The 19361-nt window shown below is 44.8% G+C and overlaps 1 protein-coding gene across 1 annotated transcript in view; it reads left to right on the forward strand.

Annotated features, from left to right (window-relative positions):
• The window catches only part of Prkch (protein kinase C eta), a 197367-nt gene extending 178825 nt beyond the window's left edge, over window positions 1–18542 (forward strand). Inside the window, exons 13-14 of the mRNA XM_028789103.1 lie at window positions 15760–15903; window positions 17257–18542. Of these exons, the coding sequence (XP_028644936.1) occupies window positions 15760–15903; window positions 17257–17403 (291 nt within the window). The 3' untranslated portion in view covers window positions 17404–18542. The remainder of the gene's footprint in view (window positions 1–15759; window positions 15904–17256) is intronic.
• Window positions 18543–19361: the final 819 nt, after the last annotated feature.

Raw genomic sequence — 19361 nt, forward strand, 5'->3', positions numbered from 1 at the left:
GGAGTCAGTCTACCAAGGAGAGTACTTAACACCCTGAGAGGAGAAGGCTGTCTGTTAGGCCATCAAAATTTGTGTTCAGTTCTCTTCAGCAATGCTTGTCAGGTTAGCCTTTGGCATGCCTTGTGTGGAGTGCTAGGAACGTGAAGGTGGCAAGATCTGGCCTCCTTCTGTCACCCACTGGCAAGGAGGAGATGGGAAGGTCAGTGAACACTTTGTACATTTATTATCAAGAGGAATCATCTTGGAGGGCATTCCCTCTCTCGAGGCAAGAAGGGATGGTGACATCAAACAAGATGGAGGGACAAATGGGGTTCATTTGAGTGGACAGAGTGAGAAGAATGGACAGGTAGAAGAAACAGTGTGTGCAAAGCCTCAGGCAGGAGGCAGAGAGAATGTTCCAAGAACGGTGGTTACTAGTTCTATGCTGTTGGCATAGCATGTGCAGAGGATACTGAGGCGAGGCTGTGCAGACTTTGATGCATCCAGGAGACATTTGGAAACTAGGCTGCTGTATGTGTCAGTTGATCACGTGGCTCTGGACCTCAGTATAGTTGGTTAGAGATTCTCAGTATAAACTCTAAATGGGATAGGTGTTGATCTGGAGAGAAGTAAAGAACCAAGGAGGGATGACGAATGGGAGGGGACCCAAGGCATTGAAGAAGATACAGTAAGGAAGCTGGGACAGGATGACTTCAGTCTCCATAAACACGAACAGCTGCAATATGAAATAAACCAGTTACACTGTGTGATCCACCTAACAGCTGGTGCCTGCTGGAAAGTGCTGGCAACGTGGGAATACATGGTCCTCTCCCAGTAACCTGATGTGCAGGAATGAATCTGTGTTGGTAGTTAGTTAAGACGGAATAGTTTTAAGACAGAACAATTTTTTAGTTGCCAGATGACTTTCTCGTCTCTTTATTGATGAACCCTGGGAACCCATGATTAGGCCTCATGGGAGCATGGTGACTTCAAGAGCCCCTAACGCTAAATGATATTGGATGGTGTCTCACATGATCCTAAAAGCAGAAGATGCAATATGAGTGCTAAGGTTTGAACGGTAACCAGTCTTCTTTGCTTTTCATTTCATAAAACACTGTAATTATTAGAAATATAAACACAGAAGTTGAGGGATAAAAATCCTTAAGAGCAAGTTTCTCTAAATCCTTGGTTTGTAGAAAAATAGTGAGGCTAACTGAGAATGTCACGTGTTAGAAGGATGCGAGTGCATGCTAGCCTTAGCATCCTGAGTCCTGTTTTGTGGTTGTTTTCCCTTGGTAACTGGGAAGCGCCTGCCATGGCCAGCTACAGTGTTCATTTCAATGAGGCAACACGCATGGAAGCGTTTTCAAAGTGGCACATCCAACAGAAAGCAAGTTATTAGCATTGTTAAATTATGAGGAGTAATTCCATGATGCACTTAAGGAGTCGTTACCCTCATCCTACTTCTGAGCAGCCTAGAAACATCATCGTGACCATTAAGTGCTAAATTGCACGTGAGTCTATGCTAGGCGAGTTTTCTTGCTGAAAGAATTGTATTTTTGTTTGTCTAATACTATCCAGTCTAAACCAAAGACACATAGGTAGGGTTCAAAGAGCCAAATGGGTATTGTAATATACATGTCAAATAGATGTGTGTGAAATACGTGTTTGTGTTTGCGTGTCTGTGTGTGTTGCCTGTATTTATATATGTATGTATGTATGTGTGTTTGGCATCTGAGAAAGGTGCTACTTACTCATCTTGTGTTTTCTACCTTAAGGAATTTACAGTTTAGTTGGGGAAGAAAGGAAAAAAGATATTTGGAAGACGTAATTACCCAATAACTGAACTTAGAACTTAATAACAAAATGTATCCAGTGCTGTGAAGTCAAAGCCAGCAGAGGTGCCCTCATCTGGAGGAAATCATCTTGAGGAGACTTAAACCTGAAGGGAAATGGGTGGGGCTTAACATATGTAAAAGTCCTGAGAAAAAGAAGCCTCTTTGAGTGAGTAGATGGTAGGCAGCTGGGATATCTTAAACCAAGGGCAAGACAGCCAGGGATGCAAAAGATAGGCCTGAGAATGGATCACAAGCCCAGGGGACATGGTAAGCTCAGAAAGGTGTTTGGAATTTGAAATGACAAGGCAAGTCTGAAGCATTTCAGACAAGCATGCATGATCGCATCATGACTTATGTCCAAAAGATTACCCAGGCTGCAGCAGTGCTAAAGAGTGGACCAACCGGCAGAACATCTGCACATGAAAAGCTCCCTTTCAAAACAATTCAGGATAGGGGAGAAAAAAAACAGAAGCAAAAACAGGCACACATCGGTCAAGTCTGAGCACTGGGCTGATGAAGACAGTTTCATTGTCCCCTTCTAATTATATATCTGAAAGTTCCCATCATAGAACACGTGAATGGAAGTCTGGGAACTCTGTGAGTGGACAGAGAACTCTCTTCAGTCTGTGTGAGAGAAATGAGCTTAGCCTTTATGAAAGAATCAAGGAAAATGGTTTAATCACATAAATCTACAGAAATAGCAAACAGTGTGAGCACCACTAATACCCATCCCTGGTCCCAGATGCAACTTTCAGTCCAAGCAAGAGTCGAAGGACCCTAGCCTTGGAGTCAGCATCACTCTGTCATACTTTTGATGCATATAAAACAAGCCAGTGACTTTTTACACACTCAGTTCTTTCACATTCTTAAAGACTGTCTTGCCTTCTCTAAAAGTGTCCTTCCACCCCAAAGTCAGCTCCCTGCACCCCCAAGAAGCCTTTTCAACAACTAAGAAGAGATCACTTGAGAGAGAACAGGGAGACTCTGCAGTTCCCTGCTGCTTCCGGACTCTGTGAAGTCCTTTCTGCCCAGCTAGGCCAGCCTGTCCTGCTGTAGAGACAAAATGGTCTCCAAGACAGCCCTTCACATCCACTTTCCCAGGAGCTCAGCATCGAGGGTCATTTTTTCTTCAGTGTGGGCACATTGGGAAGATTACAAAATGACCAATGCCCCAAATCTGTCTGCAGGGTCCTGAAGTGAGGTGAAAGTTCAAACAGAAGGTCGAGAACTCTATAAATAGTCCCAGTTCAAGTTATGGTCCTGTCGACCACTGACCCACCACTATCCAGGCTTCGTTCTCTAACTTGGTTGACAAGCAGTTACAACCATGTGATATCTCTAACTGGGAGACAAGGTCCCCACTCTGGCTGGTGCCCTTTCCTTCTCCCAGCATGACATTGCTGGGGAAATTCCCATTTCTTTGGGAGTGTGTTGTTTCTATAGTCTGATGGTCAGATTGAGAGACACATGAGTCTCTTTAGAGCATCTCTTTCTACTGAGGGTCAGTCTTCTTACAGCTTCCTGAGATTCCCTGATGATTTCTTTCTATTTCCTCCCTCTCTCTCTCCCTCCCTCCCTCCCTTCCTTCCTTTTTTTTTTTTTAAAGAGGGTTGCTCCTGGAATTAGTGTCCACTAAATATTTTACATGCCATGTTTTACTTCAAAATAAAAGGCTATTTGAATTCCCTTGTTTAGAAATGGGAGGTATTATTGGTATTATTCACTGTCTGTGAAAACTTTACATCTCATTGGCCAAACTACCAGAGAATTGTTAAAGACCTCAGCCAGTGTTTCATCTGTATATTAGAGTCAGTGACTCTTATGACTTCAGGGTGGAGAAGGGACAGTCCTCGATCATTATCCCTTTGAGAGTGACTGGTCGGCAGGACAGGTCTCAGCCTCTTCTGTCTTGTAACCCAACAGCAATTCCTGCACTGTCTCTTCTCACTGCTTCCTCTTCTACTCCCTCCCAACCCTGGCCACCTTCAAGATGGTGGACACTTTAAGGCCTCCTCTCATCTATCTAACTTAAAAGTTTGATGCAGATATGGGACTAGGACAGTGGACTTCCTATAGGAACATCTCTTGTGGGGCACAGAATCCATGGCTGGAGAAATAGACACAAATTGTAGCCAGAAAATCTACTTGAGAAGAAAAAAAATGACCACTAATCCCTGCATTAAAAATATCCAATGGGGACACAGTTTCCTCTTCTTCTTGCCCCTTTAGCCTTCTCAGTTCGTTTTGTTTCGTTTAACTTGTATCCACTGGGCTTGTGAGATGGCTTAGCCAGTAGAGACGCTTGCCTCCAAGCCAATGACCTGAGTTCAGCACCCGAGGACCTACACAGTGGGAAGGGAAAACTAAGTCTCATAAGTTGTCCTCTGACCTCTACACATGCCACTGTTTTATACACATGTGCACACACACACACACACTCACTCACACACACACTCACACAGACACACACACTCACACATACACTCACATACTCACACACAGACACACACTCTTAAGTAAATGTAATAAATTAAAAACATATCTGTAAATATACATGCACGCTCCTAAGGTCTCATTCCACCCCCTTCCCTAACAAATAGATTATTAAACCTGGCAGTAGCTTCCAAAGTTAACAGGAGATGTTCAACAATATTCATTTTTGTTTTAAAAAAAAAAGATAGAGGCTTTCTAAAATACTGCTGTTGAAGTTTGTCCTTGCTTTTGAAATAAATATTGTCTTCCATGGTCACCGCGTTACCAAATTCCTTACGCTCGCTCTGATCTGTGCCAAAATGCTAGTCATCATGATATATATGAAAAATGCATAGTTTGCATTGAACGTTGAAGGTTCACCTGAGCTTTGCTTATTTACCTCTAGAAAGGAAGGCTTGAGGGTGTCCTCAAGGAGCCCCAGAACTTAGAAGGGAGGATGCCAAGCTTAGAGGTACCTAGTCAGCACCTGTGAGGGATCCCCTGGCTGCTTGCTAACTAACTCAGATGAGGTCAGCATCTTGCCACTGAGCTCACACAGGTGTTAGCTAAGTGCTGAAAGGACTTAGCTTCTCCTGAGTCACCTCCTGCCAGTTCTGGAGGCATTATAGTCTTGGCATTGGCAGGAGCTTATAAAGTGCTTTTGTTCCCAAGCTTTACAGAAATTACAGCGTATGTACACATGTGGGTTTATCTGTCACTGAAATGATCAGATTTCACCACCCATGCATTGTGTGCAGAATCCCTGCTGGCCTCTGCTACAAAGAGGAGAACCACCATGGGGAATTCTGGTACCCTCCCCAGCTATGAGTGAGGCCCTGTCTGAGGACAGGAAGCTGTCTGGGGAGCAGGGACAGTTACCTTCTCCCTTTCCCACGCCTCTCTTGATGGAGGTTGGACAGCTCAAGGGGGTGGCTAAAAGAGGATCAGCCAGGAGAAGAGGGGGGAAGGTGGGGCTAAAGGCTTATGGGGACTCCAGTCCCAGGCCAATAGGGTTAGTTTTCAAATACTGTTAATGGGGAACATCCCAAAAATGGCTGCCCAAAAAGAGAGCTAGTTAGCATGCAGCCAGACAAGCCCTTCTTCAGGACTGGAGTTTCTAAATGAGGGAATGATATGTCTGCAGACTCTCATGGCAGCTTCTGGGGGGATCGACACCTTTTAGAAGCAACCCATTGTCTCACATCAAGGATAGCATGTCATGCAACAGAAAAGTACAAATCTTCCAAGAGACTTGGTATGTGATGAGTTTTAGCCTTTATTTTTATTAAAGCTGTTTTTTTTTTCCATCTTCTTTCTACTTCATAGAATGTTCATTTCCTGAGAACAGAGCCTCTTGGATTTTATTTGCAGGAAATTGTGTGAAGGATTTCCTGTCTCCCTTTTCTTGTTTTCAGCTGGACTTTTCACACCACAGGTCTCTTTAATGTCCACCTCCAGCTCTCCAACTAGGAAGATAAAGCCATCAAAGGCTCTGGGATGTGAGAGTGCAGACTCTATGGGACTTTCATGAGCCAGCCTCTGTGTATCAGAAGCACTTTCTAAATTGGTGGGAAAAATCCTGAACAGAAGCAGGATTCTTCTCCTGTGCAAATTCCTTGCCAGCTACCAAAGATCTAATTGTTTGCAGTTGATTGTTAGCTATGGTTTGCATACCAAAGATTGATTTTGTGTGTGTGTGTGTGTGTGTGTGTGTGTGTGTGTGTGTGTGTGTGTGCACGATCAAGGAGACTGCTGACAGAAAAAGCCTTCTCAAACACCCCCTCTTCTTCTCCACCTCTTCCTCCCCTCTTCCTCCTCCTCCTCAATTATCTTTAATCTTTTTTACAGTCCCAAACACTCTCTTCTTTACAGTAGCAACTCTCGAGGATGACACCCAAACAGAAGTGCTTGTGTGGCTTGGTATAGCAGCATCAGGGAGCCTCCTTTTGCTTGCACACTTGAAAGATAAAAGAACCTAAAGTTGAGTGGGTAGGGAGATGGGGAGGTGGCTGGGGAGAGTTGGGGGAGGAGAAGAATACGATCAAATATATTGTATGAAAAAAATTCTAATAAAAAAATAAAAATAAAAGAAAGTTACCTGGGAGCAGTAGAGCCTGTCACCGTGGTCACCTTTCTTGAGCCTGGTTCCAGGAGCATTGGGCAACAAGGATAATAGACGTAAGTACAAATATATGGCCTGGGGTTCCCTCGGAGACACCTCTGACCTGTATTTGTCCCACCCTACACATGGCCTGACTGACATTCCTAAGGTGGCCTGGGGTTCAGGAAAAGCTATGTTTACGAAACACAGGCCAGGCTGAGTTCTGCAGGCCTGAGAGGTCAGTACCTGTGTATGCAGAGGCTACTGGGTTCTGACTGCGACTGACTGCAGGCTGGCGACACGGCCAACATTCTGCTGCAGATGGAGCACAGTTCCTGCCCTATCGTGGGGACAGGGAGATCACAGGGCACTGATTGTACTGGATTTTGATAACAGAAAAATGAAACAGAGCGCACTGTGCCTCTGGGGAGAGTTCACAGAAAATCCTGGTAAGCCAGTAAGTTGTAACCTGCTAGGTGAGGCGTTACCTGGGAGTGCCCACTCCTTCAGCAGCAAAATTGGGGATTTTTGCTGTATCAGAATTCTTTTCCTCCCCTCACTCTCTCCCTCTCCCTCTCCCTCTCCCTCTCTCTCTCCCTCTCCCTCTCCCTCTCCCTCTCCCTCTCTCTCTCTCCTCTCTGATAGAATAAAGGCCCCACCCAAAGATGAAGTAGCATCTACAGCTGAGGATATAGTCATGTTCATGGTGCCAGCTCCTTTCTTCCAGGATGCCAATGACAAACATAAGAAGAAAAGAGAGAAAAGTGAAGATTATAGACTCTTATATTGACACCAACCATAGGATACAAGCCTTGCTTCCCATCCAGTAATAGACAGACAGACAGACAGACAGACAGACAGACACATATGTGTGTGTGTGTGTGTGTATGTATGTATGTATGTATGTATGTATGTATGTATGTATATGACAGCACATTATTCTGCTTCAGATATCTCCAGTGAAAGTTCTGTTCCCAGCAAAAGCCCTTCCATCATTTAATGGCAAAGAAGGAAGGGAAGGAGAAGAAGAAAAGAGAAAGGGCAGGAGAATCTGTTTTTAAAAACTTATTTTGCCTCTCCTATGATATGTTCCCTCCTCCATCCCCCTGAACTTACTTCTCCCGTCTAAGCTGCCTGACTCTGGGCAACAGTCTTCAGGATTAGAAAATACGAACATGCCCTTTTATCATTTCTAACATACTAGCCTTCGGTGCCTTGTAATAAAATCAGGTGATCAGATTCAAATATACTTCAGGTTCCTAGAAAAGCAAAGGCTTTGTTCTCCTCTCTTGCTTCACCTACCCGTGGTACACATCTCAGCCACTTCATTGGTGGCAGCAAGAGAGTGTCATATGGACCCAGAGAGGATACATACCAAGCATTGTCAGTTTTCATTCAAGTGAAGTTCAAGGGTTAGGCCATGAGTCCTACTTATCCCCACACTCCTCTCCAATCCGGGATCCAAGGGAGACCTTTGGCTGGCTCCAGAGCAAAGGTTTCTGTTGTCACGTGTGCCTAGGTACCAATCCCAGCTCTGCCACTTCCAGACTATATGGCCTAGGACAGATTACAAACGGGCCTCTTCCTCAGTTTTACAATTGTAAAAGTGAGTTTCCCCTCCCATCCCCAAGCTCCCAAAATAATGACTCTGAGACTCAGATTGTATTTACAAATAGCTTGGCCGTAAGCTTTGGCTGTTCCTCGTTGGCTCATAAATTAATCATCCTGTTATTCTGTTCTAAGTTCTGCCACATGACTGGTCACCTCCGCTCAGCTCCCCTGCTTCTGTCTTCCTCCGTGTTTCCTGGCGACTCTTCCCATGCCTGACTCTATCCCTGAATCCTTCTGCCCATGGGATGCCCCACCTTCTAGTCTACCTTTTCCTATAGGCCGTTAGTTAGTTAGTTAGTTAGTTAGTTAGTTAGTTAGTTAGTTAGTTAGTTAGTTAGTTGGTGTTTGTTTGTTTGTTTGTTTTTAATTGACAAGTGATGCAACCATATAGTAGATAAGAGATTTTCTCTACGACAGTCCGTAAGGTAGGGATAATAACTATGGGTGTTCTAAGGGTTAAGATATTTTGAACTTAAAGCATTTAAGTTTGCTCACTGGAAGGTGTAATGAAAATGCTAACATGCCTGTACAAACGTGTCTGCCACTCAGTCAGCAGTAGCAAGGCAGCAACTCTGCTCTCTTTTCTCTGTGCGCTCCCCTCCTGTAGCTGCCCTTTCCTAAGCAAGTATGGACACCGGGCAGGGGTGTCCTTTGCCATATGCTGGGATTACTAGTCCCAGCCTTGCCAGTAAAATCCACACAGGTAACAGTGTGAGCAAGCCAGAGTGACTCCCTCCTGGCTCGCCCAATAGTCTATAGTAGAACCTGCAACATGAGAGCCTGCGCTTTAAGTGTTGCAGCCAGCTTCTCCGGAGTCACTCTGAGAGTCCATTCTGTGTCCTCTTCATCCTGCTGCTTCTCATCCTTCTCTGTGGATTATCATCAGCTTCATCTCAGGCAAACATCTGCCTCTGCCTTGTACTGTGTAAAACTGACAACAACACCAGGTCACCTGACTGTCCTGTCTCCTGCCTCCTTGTCTGCAAACTCGTACATGCAGCCTGTTCCTCTGTGACCACAGCTCTGAGGTGGAGAGTGGTTTGGGCACAGGTCATTCCAAGTTGTGTGTCCCCTCCAGCTTCACCACCACGAAGGGAAGTGAAATGACAAAGTTGGCAGCCGTACTTCCCAACTGGGTCAAACTCTTCTAGGTCCAGAAGCAGAAGGCATGGGCCTGCAGTGTACACACACGGGGCACATTTTGTCAGCCTCTGGGTGGCCTTTAGGCTATGTGACCGTAATGAGGTTGGCCATCATGGCAGGTTTCTGTTTTGAAACCTGTATTCTTTCTCTGTCTTCCTTCCCTGGAATTCTCTTTAGAGCCATGAAATGCCTTCCTCCTGTTTGGAGTGGCTCCCTGGAATACTGATAGGAGGGTCTTGTGGCTGGATTTCCTTCCTTTCTGGCCTGGCAGCAGAGCTGCCAAGTCTGTCTGCCTTTTGTTTAAGGTCTGAATCGAAATGAAAGGAGGAGGTCATGCTGTTTGCCCAACAGCCAGATCCAACTATTAACTAAGAACGCCCAGTGTTTTCTGACTCCTGGGAGAAAACATTATTGTCTAATTGCTCGGTTTATGTAACTAGTCCTCTTCTTAGAGATCAGGCATTTTGGAAGAGGATGAATAATTCTTGACACTGCTTAAATTTCAAAGTAGAGTTGGATCCTGTTGTTCCAGGACTCATCATCATGCAGGGGAGTTTACACTCTGTCGTGTAGAACAGCTCCACACTCACACCTCCACATACGTATGTGTATTCAGCCCACTTCAGGTATCCTTCTGGCTCTGCAGGCCTTCTCTAGGGACATGCTTTAACAAACCTGGCCAGCATCATCAGGTACACCTCACTATGGTGCTGCCCTCCCTGTAGACATTGTCGGTGGCCTGGGAGCTTCCCAGTCTCAGAGCCAGGTGGGCCTCTGATTCCTTGAGCATCCTCTACATCTGCTCCGTTTGCCTTATGGGGATACAGGGTGGGTCTGAGACACCCATCTCTCTCCTGCCTTCCCTCTGTAGGGAGACTTACACTTGGGGTAGAACCAGGTCTCCTAGGCCCCTCATTCACTCTCCCCCAGTTTATCAAGTGCTTCTGCTGGCCCTATGAACCATCTACTTCCTCTGGTAGATGTGTTCAGAGTCTCCTGCAGCCACATGCTTTGCCTTCTTGGCAAGCTTTCCCATTTGGCCTTTGTCAGAGAGGTCTGTGGAGGTAAGGTGTATTTTAAGAACGACCTTAGATGCGGACTGTTGACTTGAGTTAACATCTGAGTCCATTAGAGACATGAACAAATTGGGGACATTTTCTGCAAAAGCATTGGGGCTGTCACGATCCACAGCAGAGAACCAGGGTTTCCGGGCACAGCTATTTGCAGTCCAGGATAGCTATCTCCTCCAGTCTCCAGCTCTGCCTCCTGCAGAATGTGTACTATGACCCATGCCAGGCCCAGGGCCGATAGCATTTTCTTACCGCTCCAGCTCTGCATGTCAGGAGAGAGTAGTTACATAGGGGCCACAATCCACTCCCCCAAAAAGTCTTATCCCTTAGTGCCACCCCACTTCCTCCTCCTTACAATGGTTCCTGTCTTAATAGTCAACCCTCTAGTGTCCAGTTTCTGTCTCCTGTCATCTTAGATTCCCTCCCCAACACCCCCAAGAGCCTTATTGGTATGTGGTAGCCCAGGTTAGCCTCAAACTTGAAACAATCCTCCTGCCCAGGCCTCCTGAGTGCTAGGAATTATTAACACGAGTCATCGTGCCCAGATAGAACTTTTTTCTTTCTCTATTCCAGAGGTCAGAAGCCATGAAAGTTGGCGAGTGATACCAGCCTCTTGTGAGACAAGAGGGGATGGCATATATATGGCCCCCTGGGGATCCTGTGGCCATCACTGATCAAACCCAGGCCACTCCTCTGAAAAAGGAACAAACTCAGTGTTGAAGATATCCCACATCCAAATGTGGCTTTCGTGTAATTCAGCATTTAAGCAAATCATTTCATTTTAATAATTCATTTGAATGAAGCATGTTATTTTAAATGATAAATAATTGAAATTATTTTCAACCACACAATGTGGGTTAAGAAAAGTGGGCCTCAGTTCTTTTCATTCACCCACCCTTCTCTCTCCCCCTCTTACTCAGTCTTGCTTGCCTTCCCAGCTTCAGCCCTTTACCCTCACATATCACTGAGAGATCTAACCCCAGCCTGCACCCCATGTAGACATGCCTTGTTGTCTCTGTGTGGGTGCTTTATATCTCAGATACAAAACTGAGCATGTCAACCACCCAGATTTGGCAAGATGTTAAAACCCTTAATTAAACCAAACAATAAACAGAGGTTCTCCAAAGATTCATATGCTTAGTCAGGATCTGGCATGGCAATGGTGTCATGCATGCCAGTATGTAAACCATGAGCATATTGTGGGAGGGTGACACTAAGGGGGAATTCTTAAAGGCCAAATGAGGAGCATTACATAAACCGTAATCCTAGCCTTTATAATCAATAACAAGGAAGTTAACAAAACTAGAAGCACTTGTAGGGCAGACAGCCTTGCAGAAGCATTTTCTGTGTAAGGTGGTGGTGGCACGTGTGCAAAGAAATGTGCTTCTAGCAGAGTCTTCTGTCACAGTTCTTGTCATTGAGTGTCCATATATGCCTCTTCTCCTTTACAACCTCCCAGCTTTGTTAACGTTTGACACAGGTGACTCCATTTTGATACTGACTGTTTGCCTAATCTTAAGGAATACTTGTTTTGTATTTGTTGCCCTGACTTCTACTGCTGATGCTGCCACTATTAGTAATGTTGGAAGACCTGCCTCTGGTATAACCTTGCACAGCTCCATCAGACAGCCTGGGAAGATGCTCTGACCTTAGATTTCACCCCTTCACTTAGCCCTAGGCATATTTCTCTTTAAAACCTTCTGGAGCTTGCTTCCAACTCTCCCTTCTCCTTAATTACAAGCATTGTAGTTTCTGAACTCGCCTGTCATTTCAGCTGTCTCAGTCTCTTGACAGTGCTCCCTACTCCCGTCTGACGGTGCTCCCCCTCAATCCCCCATTCCGTACTTATTCATGGTATTGTGGCTGGTTTTCTTGCCTCCTCATAGACTTCTGGTAGGCCAGACTGACTCCCCCACACTTGCCCTGCCATCCTCACGTGCCAGCTGTCCCGAGCTATATGTTCTTCTGTTGGCACCCCAGGTGCTTGTGTGCATCCAGACGTGTGTACTGAGCATGAGACAGGCATGATCGTCTTCTTCCTACATGGATCCTGCCTTATCTCACCAAACTCCCACTCCTCCATGACACTCACTGACCTCCCTAACGCCAGCCCCAGTGTCGTTTGCTCAAGCATTCTCAAGCTTTCACAGGGCTTTCATGTTTCCAGCGCGTCCCGTTATGTGTCATGGTTTGCTTGTCTCTCCTCTTGATTTTCATTTTCACCTTGATGGAATGGTAATACCTTTGTCCCCTCCACACTCCCAAGCCTTGTGCGTTGCCTTGCAGTCACCAGGTCCTGTATAGACTTTGTAAGTGGAACGAGGGGGTTTTCCTCTTCTTACTTAATTGAGATTGTTTTTGATGATTTTTAAGTATCACATTTGCATCATTTTAACCCCTTCCTTTCCCCCTCCAGATCCTTCCATAGCCCCCACATTCCCGCTCACATTCATGACTTTTTCTTTAATTACTATTGTTTTACACACACACGCACACACACACAACCAGCACCTATTGGGTCCATTTAGTTCTGTCTCATGTACATGTGTTTATGTCTAACCACTTAGGATTGGATAAGGGATTCTCACCCCTGGAGAATAATGATTCTTCCTCCCTCTGCAGCCATTGTCTGCCTGTATCTCTCATCTAGAGGTGAGGCTTTCTGAACTTCCCATCCCCTTTGGCATGTCAAGTGGTATTGTTACTGTGCAGGTCTTATTTAGGCAATGCCTGGCTAGAAGAAACTGTCTCATAAGCAGGCATCCTGGTCCTCTGGTTCTTACACTCTTTCTGCCTCCTCTTCCGTGATTTTCCCTAAGCCTTCTGTACAGGGGTTGCATTGTGGATGCTTTGGGGTTGGATACTGGGCATGGTCAGTCTCTATATTTTTGACCGGTTGTGGACCTTTAGAATAATCACTGCAAAAAGAAGCTTCTTTGATGAGAGGTGAGAATTATTCTTATCAGGCTGGGTTGGGCAGATTTTCTTGTTATGTGGAAGATGATTATATCTAAAAAGCTCAAGCCTGGGTGTTAAAAAAAAAAAAAACAAGGTTACGACACTGAAGAGATGACTGAGCAGTTAAGAGTGTGTACCCATGTTCCCAGCACCCAAGTAAGCAGCCCACAACCACCTGTAACCGCAGCTCTGGGGATCTGATGCCTCTAACTTCTGCTAGCACCTAAACTTATCACTTAGCTACACAGAGATAAACACACATGCACATAATTAAAGATAAAATAAATTTTTAAAAACATTAAATCAAGACTATTCAAAAAGCTTGATCAGAACCCCAAAAGAAGGTATCTACCAACTGTGATTCATCCTGGCCCAGTTCTAGAAGTGTGCTCTTCAGAAAAGTCACCGCTGTGATTTGTCTGCTCTTCCTTAGGCTTCTGCCTCATGGATGCTCAGTTTCAGTGGCAAGGGCAAAGTCAGACAACAATGCTTCTGCCACACTGGTATCTAGAGTCCTACGCTGTCCCCCTTTCCTACAAGAACGAGTTTCACTCCACACATTCACAAGAAATCTTCTGCTCCCTTCACTGACAGATCTGGGAGATTCCCACAAGCCATCTGGGTCTCTTTCTGTGGTCTTTCTTTCTCAAGTTTTTTTTTTTAATTTATTTATTTCATTATTAGTTCTTAATGAGCTCTTAAAATTGCAGATACCTGTCCATCGGGGATTGTACCCTGCAGTTAATCTCTGTGGTATGAACAGCTGTGATTGGACCTGTGTCTGTTCAAATGCTTAGTTTATTTTGAGTTCTAACCTCAAATCCAGAATGCTAGAGCCTCTTGATTGTCATTTGTAGAAAGGAGAAGCCATTAAACTCTCTCAGGATCTTCTTACCAGTTCCCTTTTAACATTTTAAAAACATTTTGCTAGGTAGATGCCATGGGATTGGTGTTTGCTGAGGACATGCTGCCATCTTTTCCTTTAGCGTGACCCTTCTTGGTTGACCCAACCCTGAGACTATCATAGCTCTGGCTTCCAGGCATGACCCAGGTGTCACTGTCTTCTGTGTCTTCATCAGCAAGAAGATTGTCTTTGAAAAATCATTAAATGTTCTCAGTAAATTCAGCTCCAAACAGTTTCTATAGACACAGAATTACTTTTGTTTTATGTTCACAAGTCAAACTTGAAAAAGATATTTGTTGACTGTCAAAAATTGTCATCTTTATAGATAACTTGATTTAGAGTCCAGAGGTGTGACTCAGAGGTAGGGTAGTTGCTTCTCTTACACAAGGCCCTGGGTTTGATCCCCAGCACTTGAAATTGAGCTTGGAAGAAGCACAAAGAAACATAAAGTAATATGGTTTCATTAAAACTACAGCAACCTTTTTGCTTTGTTGGTTTCCCGTGGTTCTGGGTTAGAATTCAGCACCTCTCTGTGCTAGGTAAGCACTCTTCCACTAAACCATAGTCACGGTGCTACCTGTTTTCTTGCTTTGTTTTTGAGACAAGGCCTTACATTATAGCCCAGGCTGACTCAGCATTCACCACACTCCTGCCTCAGCCTCCAGAAGGAATTACAGACATGTGCTATCACCATACCCAACCCAAACAAATATCTTTATTCACATTTAGCTTTTTTTGTAAAAAAAAAAAAAAATGGAAAATCATTTGAAATTAAAAAATTTTTCTGGCCTTGAAAAGTGAATTATCCCCTGAATCCTTTATTAGAAAATGATCAAAACATCGAGATACTTATAAAAAGGGGAGTTGGCCCAAAATGCCTAATATCTGAGCACATGCAATGTCTTCCAATTTATATGAAGATGGAATATTTGTGTATGAACAGCACTGATATATTAGCATTGTTTTAGCTTTGATCTGTGCAGTCCCACATTCTTATTCCAGAAACCGATTGCAAACCAGAAGAGGGGCATCTTGAAGACAGAAAAGGTTCATCTCCAACTCTAATATCTTAGCCACAGAAAGACAAGCAAACAGCTTTCATTTATTCCTAGAGCCAGACACAGAAGTTTCTAAAGTTTTTCCACCCCTGCTGACGTTTTATAGAGATCGCAACAACAATGACTCTCACTCTTCTCCTGTGGTCTTAGGAGCAAGCAGGAACCCTGGCCAGCTGTGCAGTTGACAGAACAATGGCACAGCTGTTCCTAAAAGGAGCCCTAGTCAGAATCTGCTTGCTGTCCACAGCTGCCATGCTGGGGAAAGGCACACTAGTTCACAAGGAGTTGCCTTTCTCTAAAGAGGAAAGAAAAATACCGAGTATTTACAGAAAAGAAAATTGAACCCTTCAGCCTTCTCTTAGTGGCCATGCCTGAAATGGCAGTGGAGAAGGCCAAAATTTCACTCAGGCAGTCTCAACATTAAGGCATGATTCATACTGCTCAGGATGGAAAATCCAGCTAGTGAAGCAAGACCAGCCAAAAAACCTCCCAGAAGGTCCTTTGCCAGGGCTGGTGCCTGCTGTCCTGTGAGGTGGCTGCTGTATATGAATGAAATGAATGAATGAATGAATGAATGAATGAATGAATGAATAACAGTCTCTCTTTCTCTCTTGCACTCTCATAGTTCATGACCAAGAACCCTACCATGCGCTTGGGCAGCCTGACTCAGGGTGGCGAGCATGAGATACTGAGACATCCTTTCTTTAAAGAAATTGACTGGACCCAGTTGAACCATCGCCAGCTAGAGCCACCTTTCCGACCCAGAATTGTGAGTGTCAAGGCTGCTGTCATAGATTCTCCCTTCTCTTCAGATGACCAAAGTCCATGGAAAAGCTGGTCTCTCCTATGGAATGGCAGAGTGAAGGTTGGCCGGCCTCTACTGCAGAGCAAAACTGGGCTGCTTGCCTCTTAGACAATGTCTCTCCATGTGTTGACTATTTATCAGAAAGTTTTCACCTCTCACTTTGGCTAGCTCTACCCTCCCTGAAACTAAATTAAAATATCCCAGCATCTAATACGCCTAAGCTGCTTTAAGCTTCCCTCGAAGAATTTAACTAATTGATGTCATTATTCCTAGCCAATTTTCTCCTGTTTCTTGGGGCACCATTTGTGTCTCTGTCAAGCCCTAAGATAGTAGAGAAGATGCCAGGTGCTCCTTCACTGAGCCCAGCTCCTTGGCCTGCACAGTGTGTTGTAATTACAGTGATAGAGGACTCAGGCCAGCCAGGCAGATCCACTTTGGAGAAACGCGGAGGATAACAGTAGCAATCTAAGCCACCAAGCCTGAGGGTGATCAAGCTCACAGTCTTCAAGTTGTACATATAAGCATCAAGGAATCTAGAGGAGGACAGAAAAGGCAGGCTAAAAGTAGATCAAAACTATCGGGAGAAGACAAGGTCTGAAGGTGGAGGAGAAGCGTCCTTGAATCAGATAAAAGAAGGGGGAGCTCTCACAATGATTAAAAAGAAAGAAACAGACCTCCTTAGTATGCTTACAAAGATTTCATTTACATGGTTCTTTCAAACAGAGAGAGTTTAGTCTGTGCCAGCCTGTCAGACTTTGGATGTCCAGGAGCCGGAGAGATCCCACCAGCTCCAGCCCAGTGGGTTATGTTGTTTCTGACCAGTAATGGGTTATGCACTTTCGCTCTAAGCCCATCAGCACCATAAAACGATTGGAGAACCTCTTCTCACAAACACTGAGTGAGCTGAGTGTGAGTTTACTTGACCTCTGGCCAGATGTGAGTGGGCATGCCTCTCACTGAGGCCTGCTGGGAAACCACAGCTCATCGAAATGGAGGCTAATGGGCACACGAGTAATAAGCAAGTCTGGGTGGTCACTTTAGTTCTTTAGCCTCACAGTCCAAGGCTGTCCCACTTCCAGGACATAGTGACTAGAGGACAGGGCATAGAATGAGTGACTTATGGCAAAGGCCATAATAATACAAGTGGTGGAGTGGCCATGAAGCATCACTCAACCATGGGGATCAGAATCAGAAATGCTGCTACTGACCAAGGCTGCAGGGCAGATCTCTGAACTCTTGAGAATGGGCTGAGTCCCATGCAAGAGGCCAAAGCCCCAGGTACATACAAGTTAACCAGTTTCCATTTTTCTTTCACAGAAATCCAGAGAAGATGTCAGCAATTTTGACCCAGACTTCATAAAAGAAGAGCCAGTTTTAACTCCCATTGACGAGGGACATCTTCCTATGATTAACCAGGATGAGTTTAGAAACTTTTCCTATGTGTCACCAGAATTGCACCTGTAGCCTTATGGGGAAAGAGAACCGAAGGGGAACGTGGATTTTTTTCCAGGAATTTCTTCTGTGGGAATTCCCTAGCATCCACCTCAGAGCACCGTCTTCACCTTCAAGGAGCAAATGTCCACAACTTGGTGAAGGGTGGCGCCTCAAGAGAGCCGCTCTCTCAAGTCCCAGGGAGCCATGGTACATTCCAGCAGTTGATACTGAGAGAAGGTGTCACAGAGGTGTGCACTGCTCAACCCATGAGTCTCCAGAGCTCTTTCAGGCTTGGAGGAAAGGACAGAAGCCAAAAGAAGAGATGCTGGGGAGAATACAGGAGGTCCTGGGGATTACAAGCCAAACCGGCTTCTTTATTTTTTTAACTTCAAGAGACAAATCTTTCTGTGGAGCACTCTACACTCTTCTTTAAGCTAATACTGCAGTCTGCAAAAGATTAAATGCTGATGAAGAAGTTGAAGGTCTCTCTAGGGAAACGAGTAGCATTCTGAGGAGAAGGATATGCTTTGAAGAAACTGCAGATGGGGATCCTTCAAGCTCCCAACCTAAACCCAGTGTTGAGAACAGAGGTTGGACACCATGACAACCGTCAGTGTCTTGAGTCTCTGTCTCTTCCTTTCAGTAACTAGATATTTATTGAGTGTCAAATAAAAAGGTGCCATAATCTTCAGTAGTGTACACAGTAGAGTCCCCTTCATGAGGCTTTCACTCATGCTGGGGTTCACCCAATGGTGTTTGCATTCTGTGAAAGGCCTCTCCACATTCCATAGGTCTGTCTTCTTTGTCTCCTGTTCATAGAAGGGCCACCACCACAGTAGTGGGGTCAGCAAGCAGGCTTCCGTTGCATGCCACCTGCTGACTGGTGGAATCTAATCACCTCCACATACGTCATCTCAGGCTGACTCATTGGCAAAGAACCTCGCACCGTTCCCATCCGTGAACACGTGTGGCGGATCCATTGGCAGTCAGTCTATTTAAGTTATGTCTTCAGAGACAAAGAAGGTTGTTTGATATACACATTAATAATTAACAATGGGCCTTGTAAACAAGGCTGGCGACAAAGGTGTACCTTTTCATGTGTAACCATATAGATACAGTTGAAAAATTTTATCTGGCTGGAAATAAAGGCATTTTGTAGCAAAAGGAAATTTTGTGAAAAGAATGATTTGTTCACTCCCCGACTCAGAGAATAGATTTCTAATCAGAATAAAAAGCCTTTCACAGTTATTAGAACTCAGGACTGTAGGCAAAGTCCTGAGAGGAGGCATTGGCAGAGCTTTTTGTATCCCCGAGGAGGGTGTGGTCAGTCTCATTGATGCATGCTTCCACTGTGAATCCTGCACATTCGTTTAGCACAGTTCAGCAGCTCCTGACGTGTGTCTGTGTGGCAGGCAGGGGTGAATACTACAGTACATCTTAACAGCCGACATCAGAAATGCTCTGAGAGCTTGAGATTATTGGTTTCCAAAAGCCTTGATCTTGGAAAAGGTGGACCTAGATATAAAATCTGAAGCTTTACATTCTAATCCCACCGTCTGCTGGAAAGGGGAGAGTTCTTTCTGACGCGGGGCTTCTTGGTCTTTATGCTTGGTTTATGTAAAATCAGTCGTACAAATTTTAAGTGCATTTATTTATTCAAAGCTCCTATTAATTGAGTACTCCCATGTCCATTGTACAGATGGGGAAACTGAGGTATGGGGTGGTTTGTTTTTTAATAGCTTGTCCTAAGCCACACAACAAAAGTATTAGGGCCAAGATAGGAACCAAGCATTTTATTTCCAGAGTCTTTGCTTTTAGCCCAAATGAACAAGGCTTTCCATTTAAAATCAGTTCTTATTTCCCGACCTTTGTGGGGTTCTGAGAGCAGTTAAAAAGGTGTAGTCTGGGGTTCACAGGAGCAGGAAGGCCTTAGTCATACTCACCCCGTCATCCTTACCCCTGTGAAGAACTCTAGATCTGCCAGGGAG

The sequence above is a fragment of the Grammomys surdaster genome, unplaced genomic scaffold, assembly GCF_004785775.1.
Source record: "Grammomys surdaster isolate TR1022 unplaced genomic scaffold, NIH_TR_1.0 127, whole genome shotgun sequence".
Lineage (NCBI taxonomy): Eukaryota > Metazoa > Chordata > Mammalia > Rodentia > Muridae > Grammomys > Grammomys surdaster.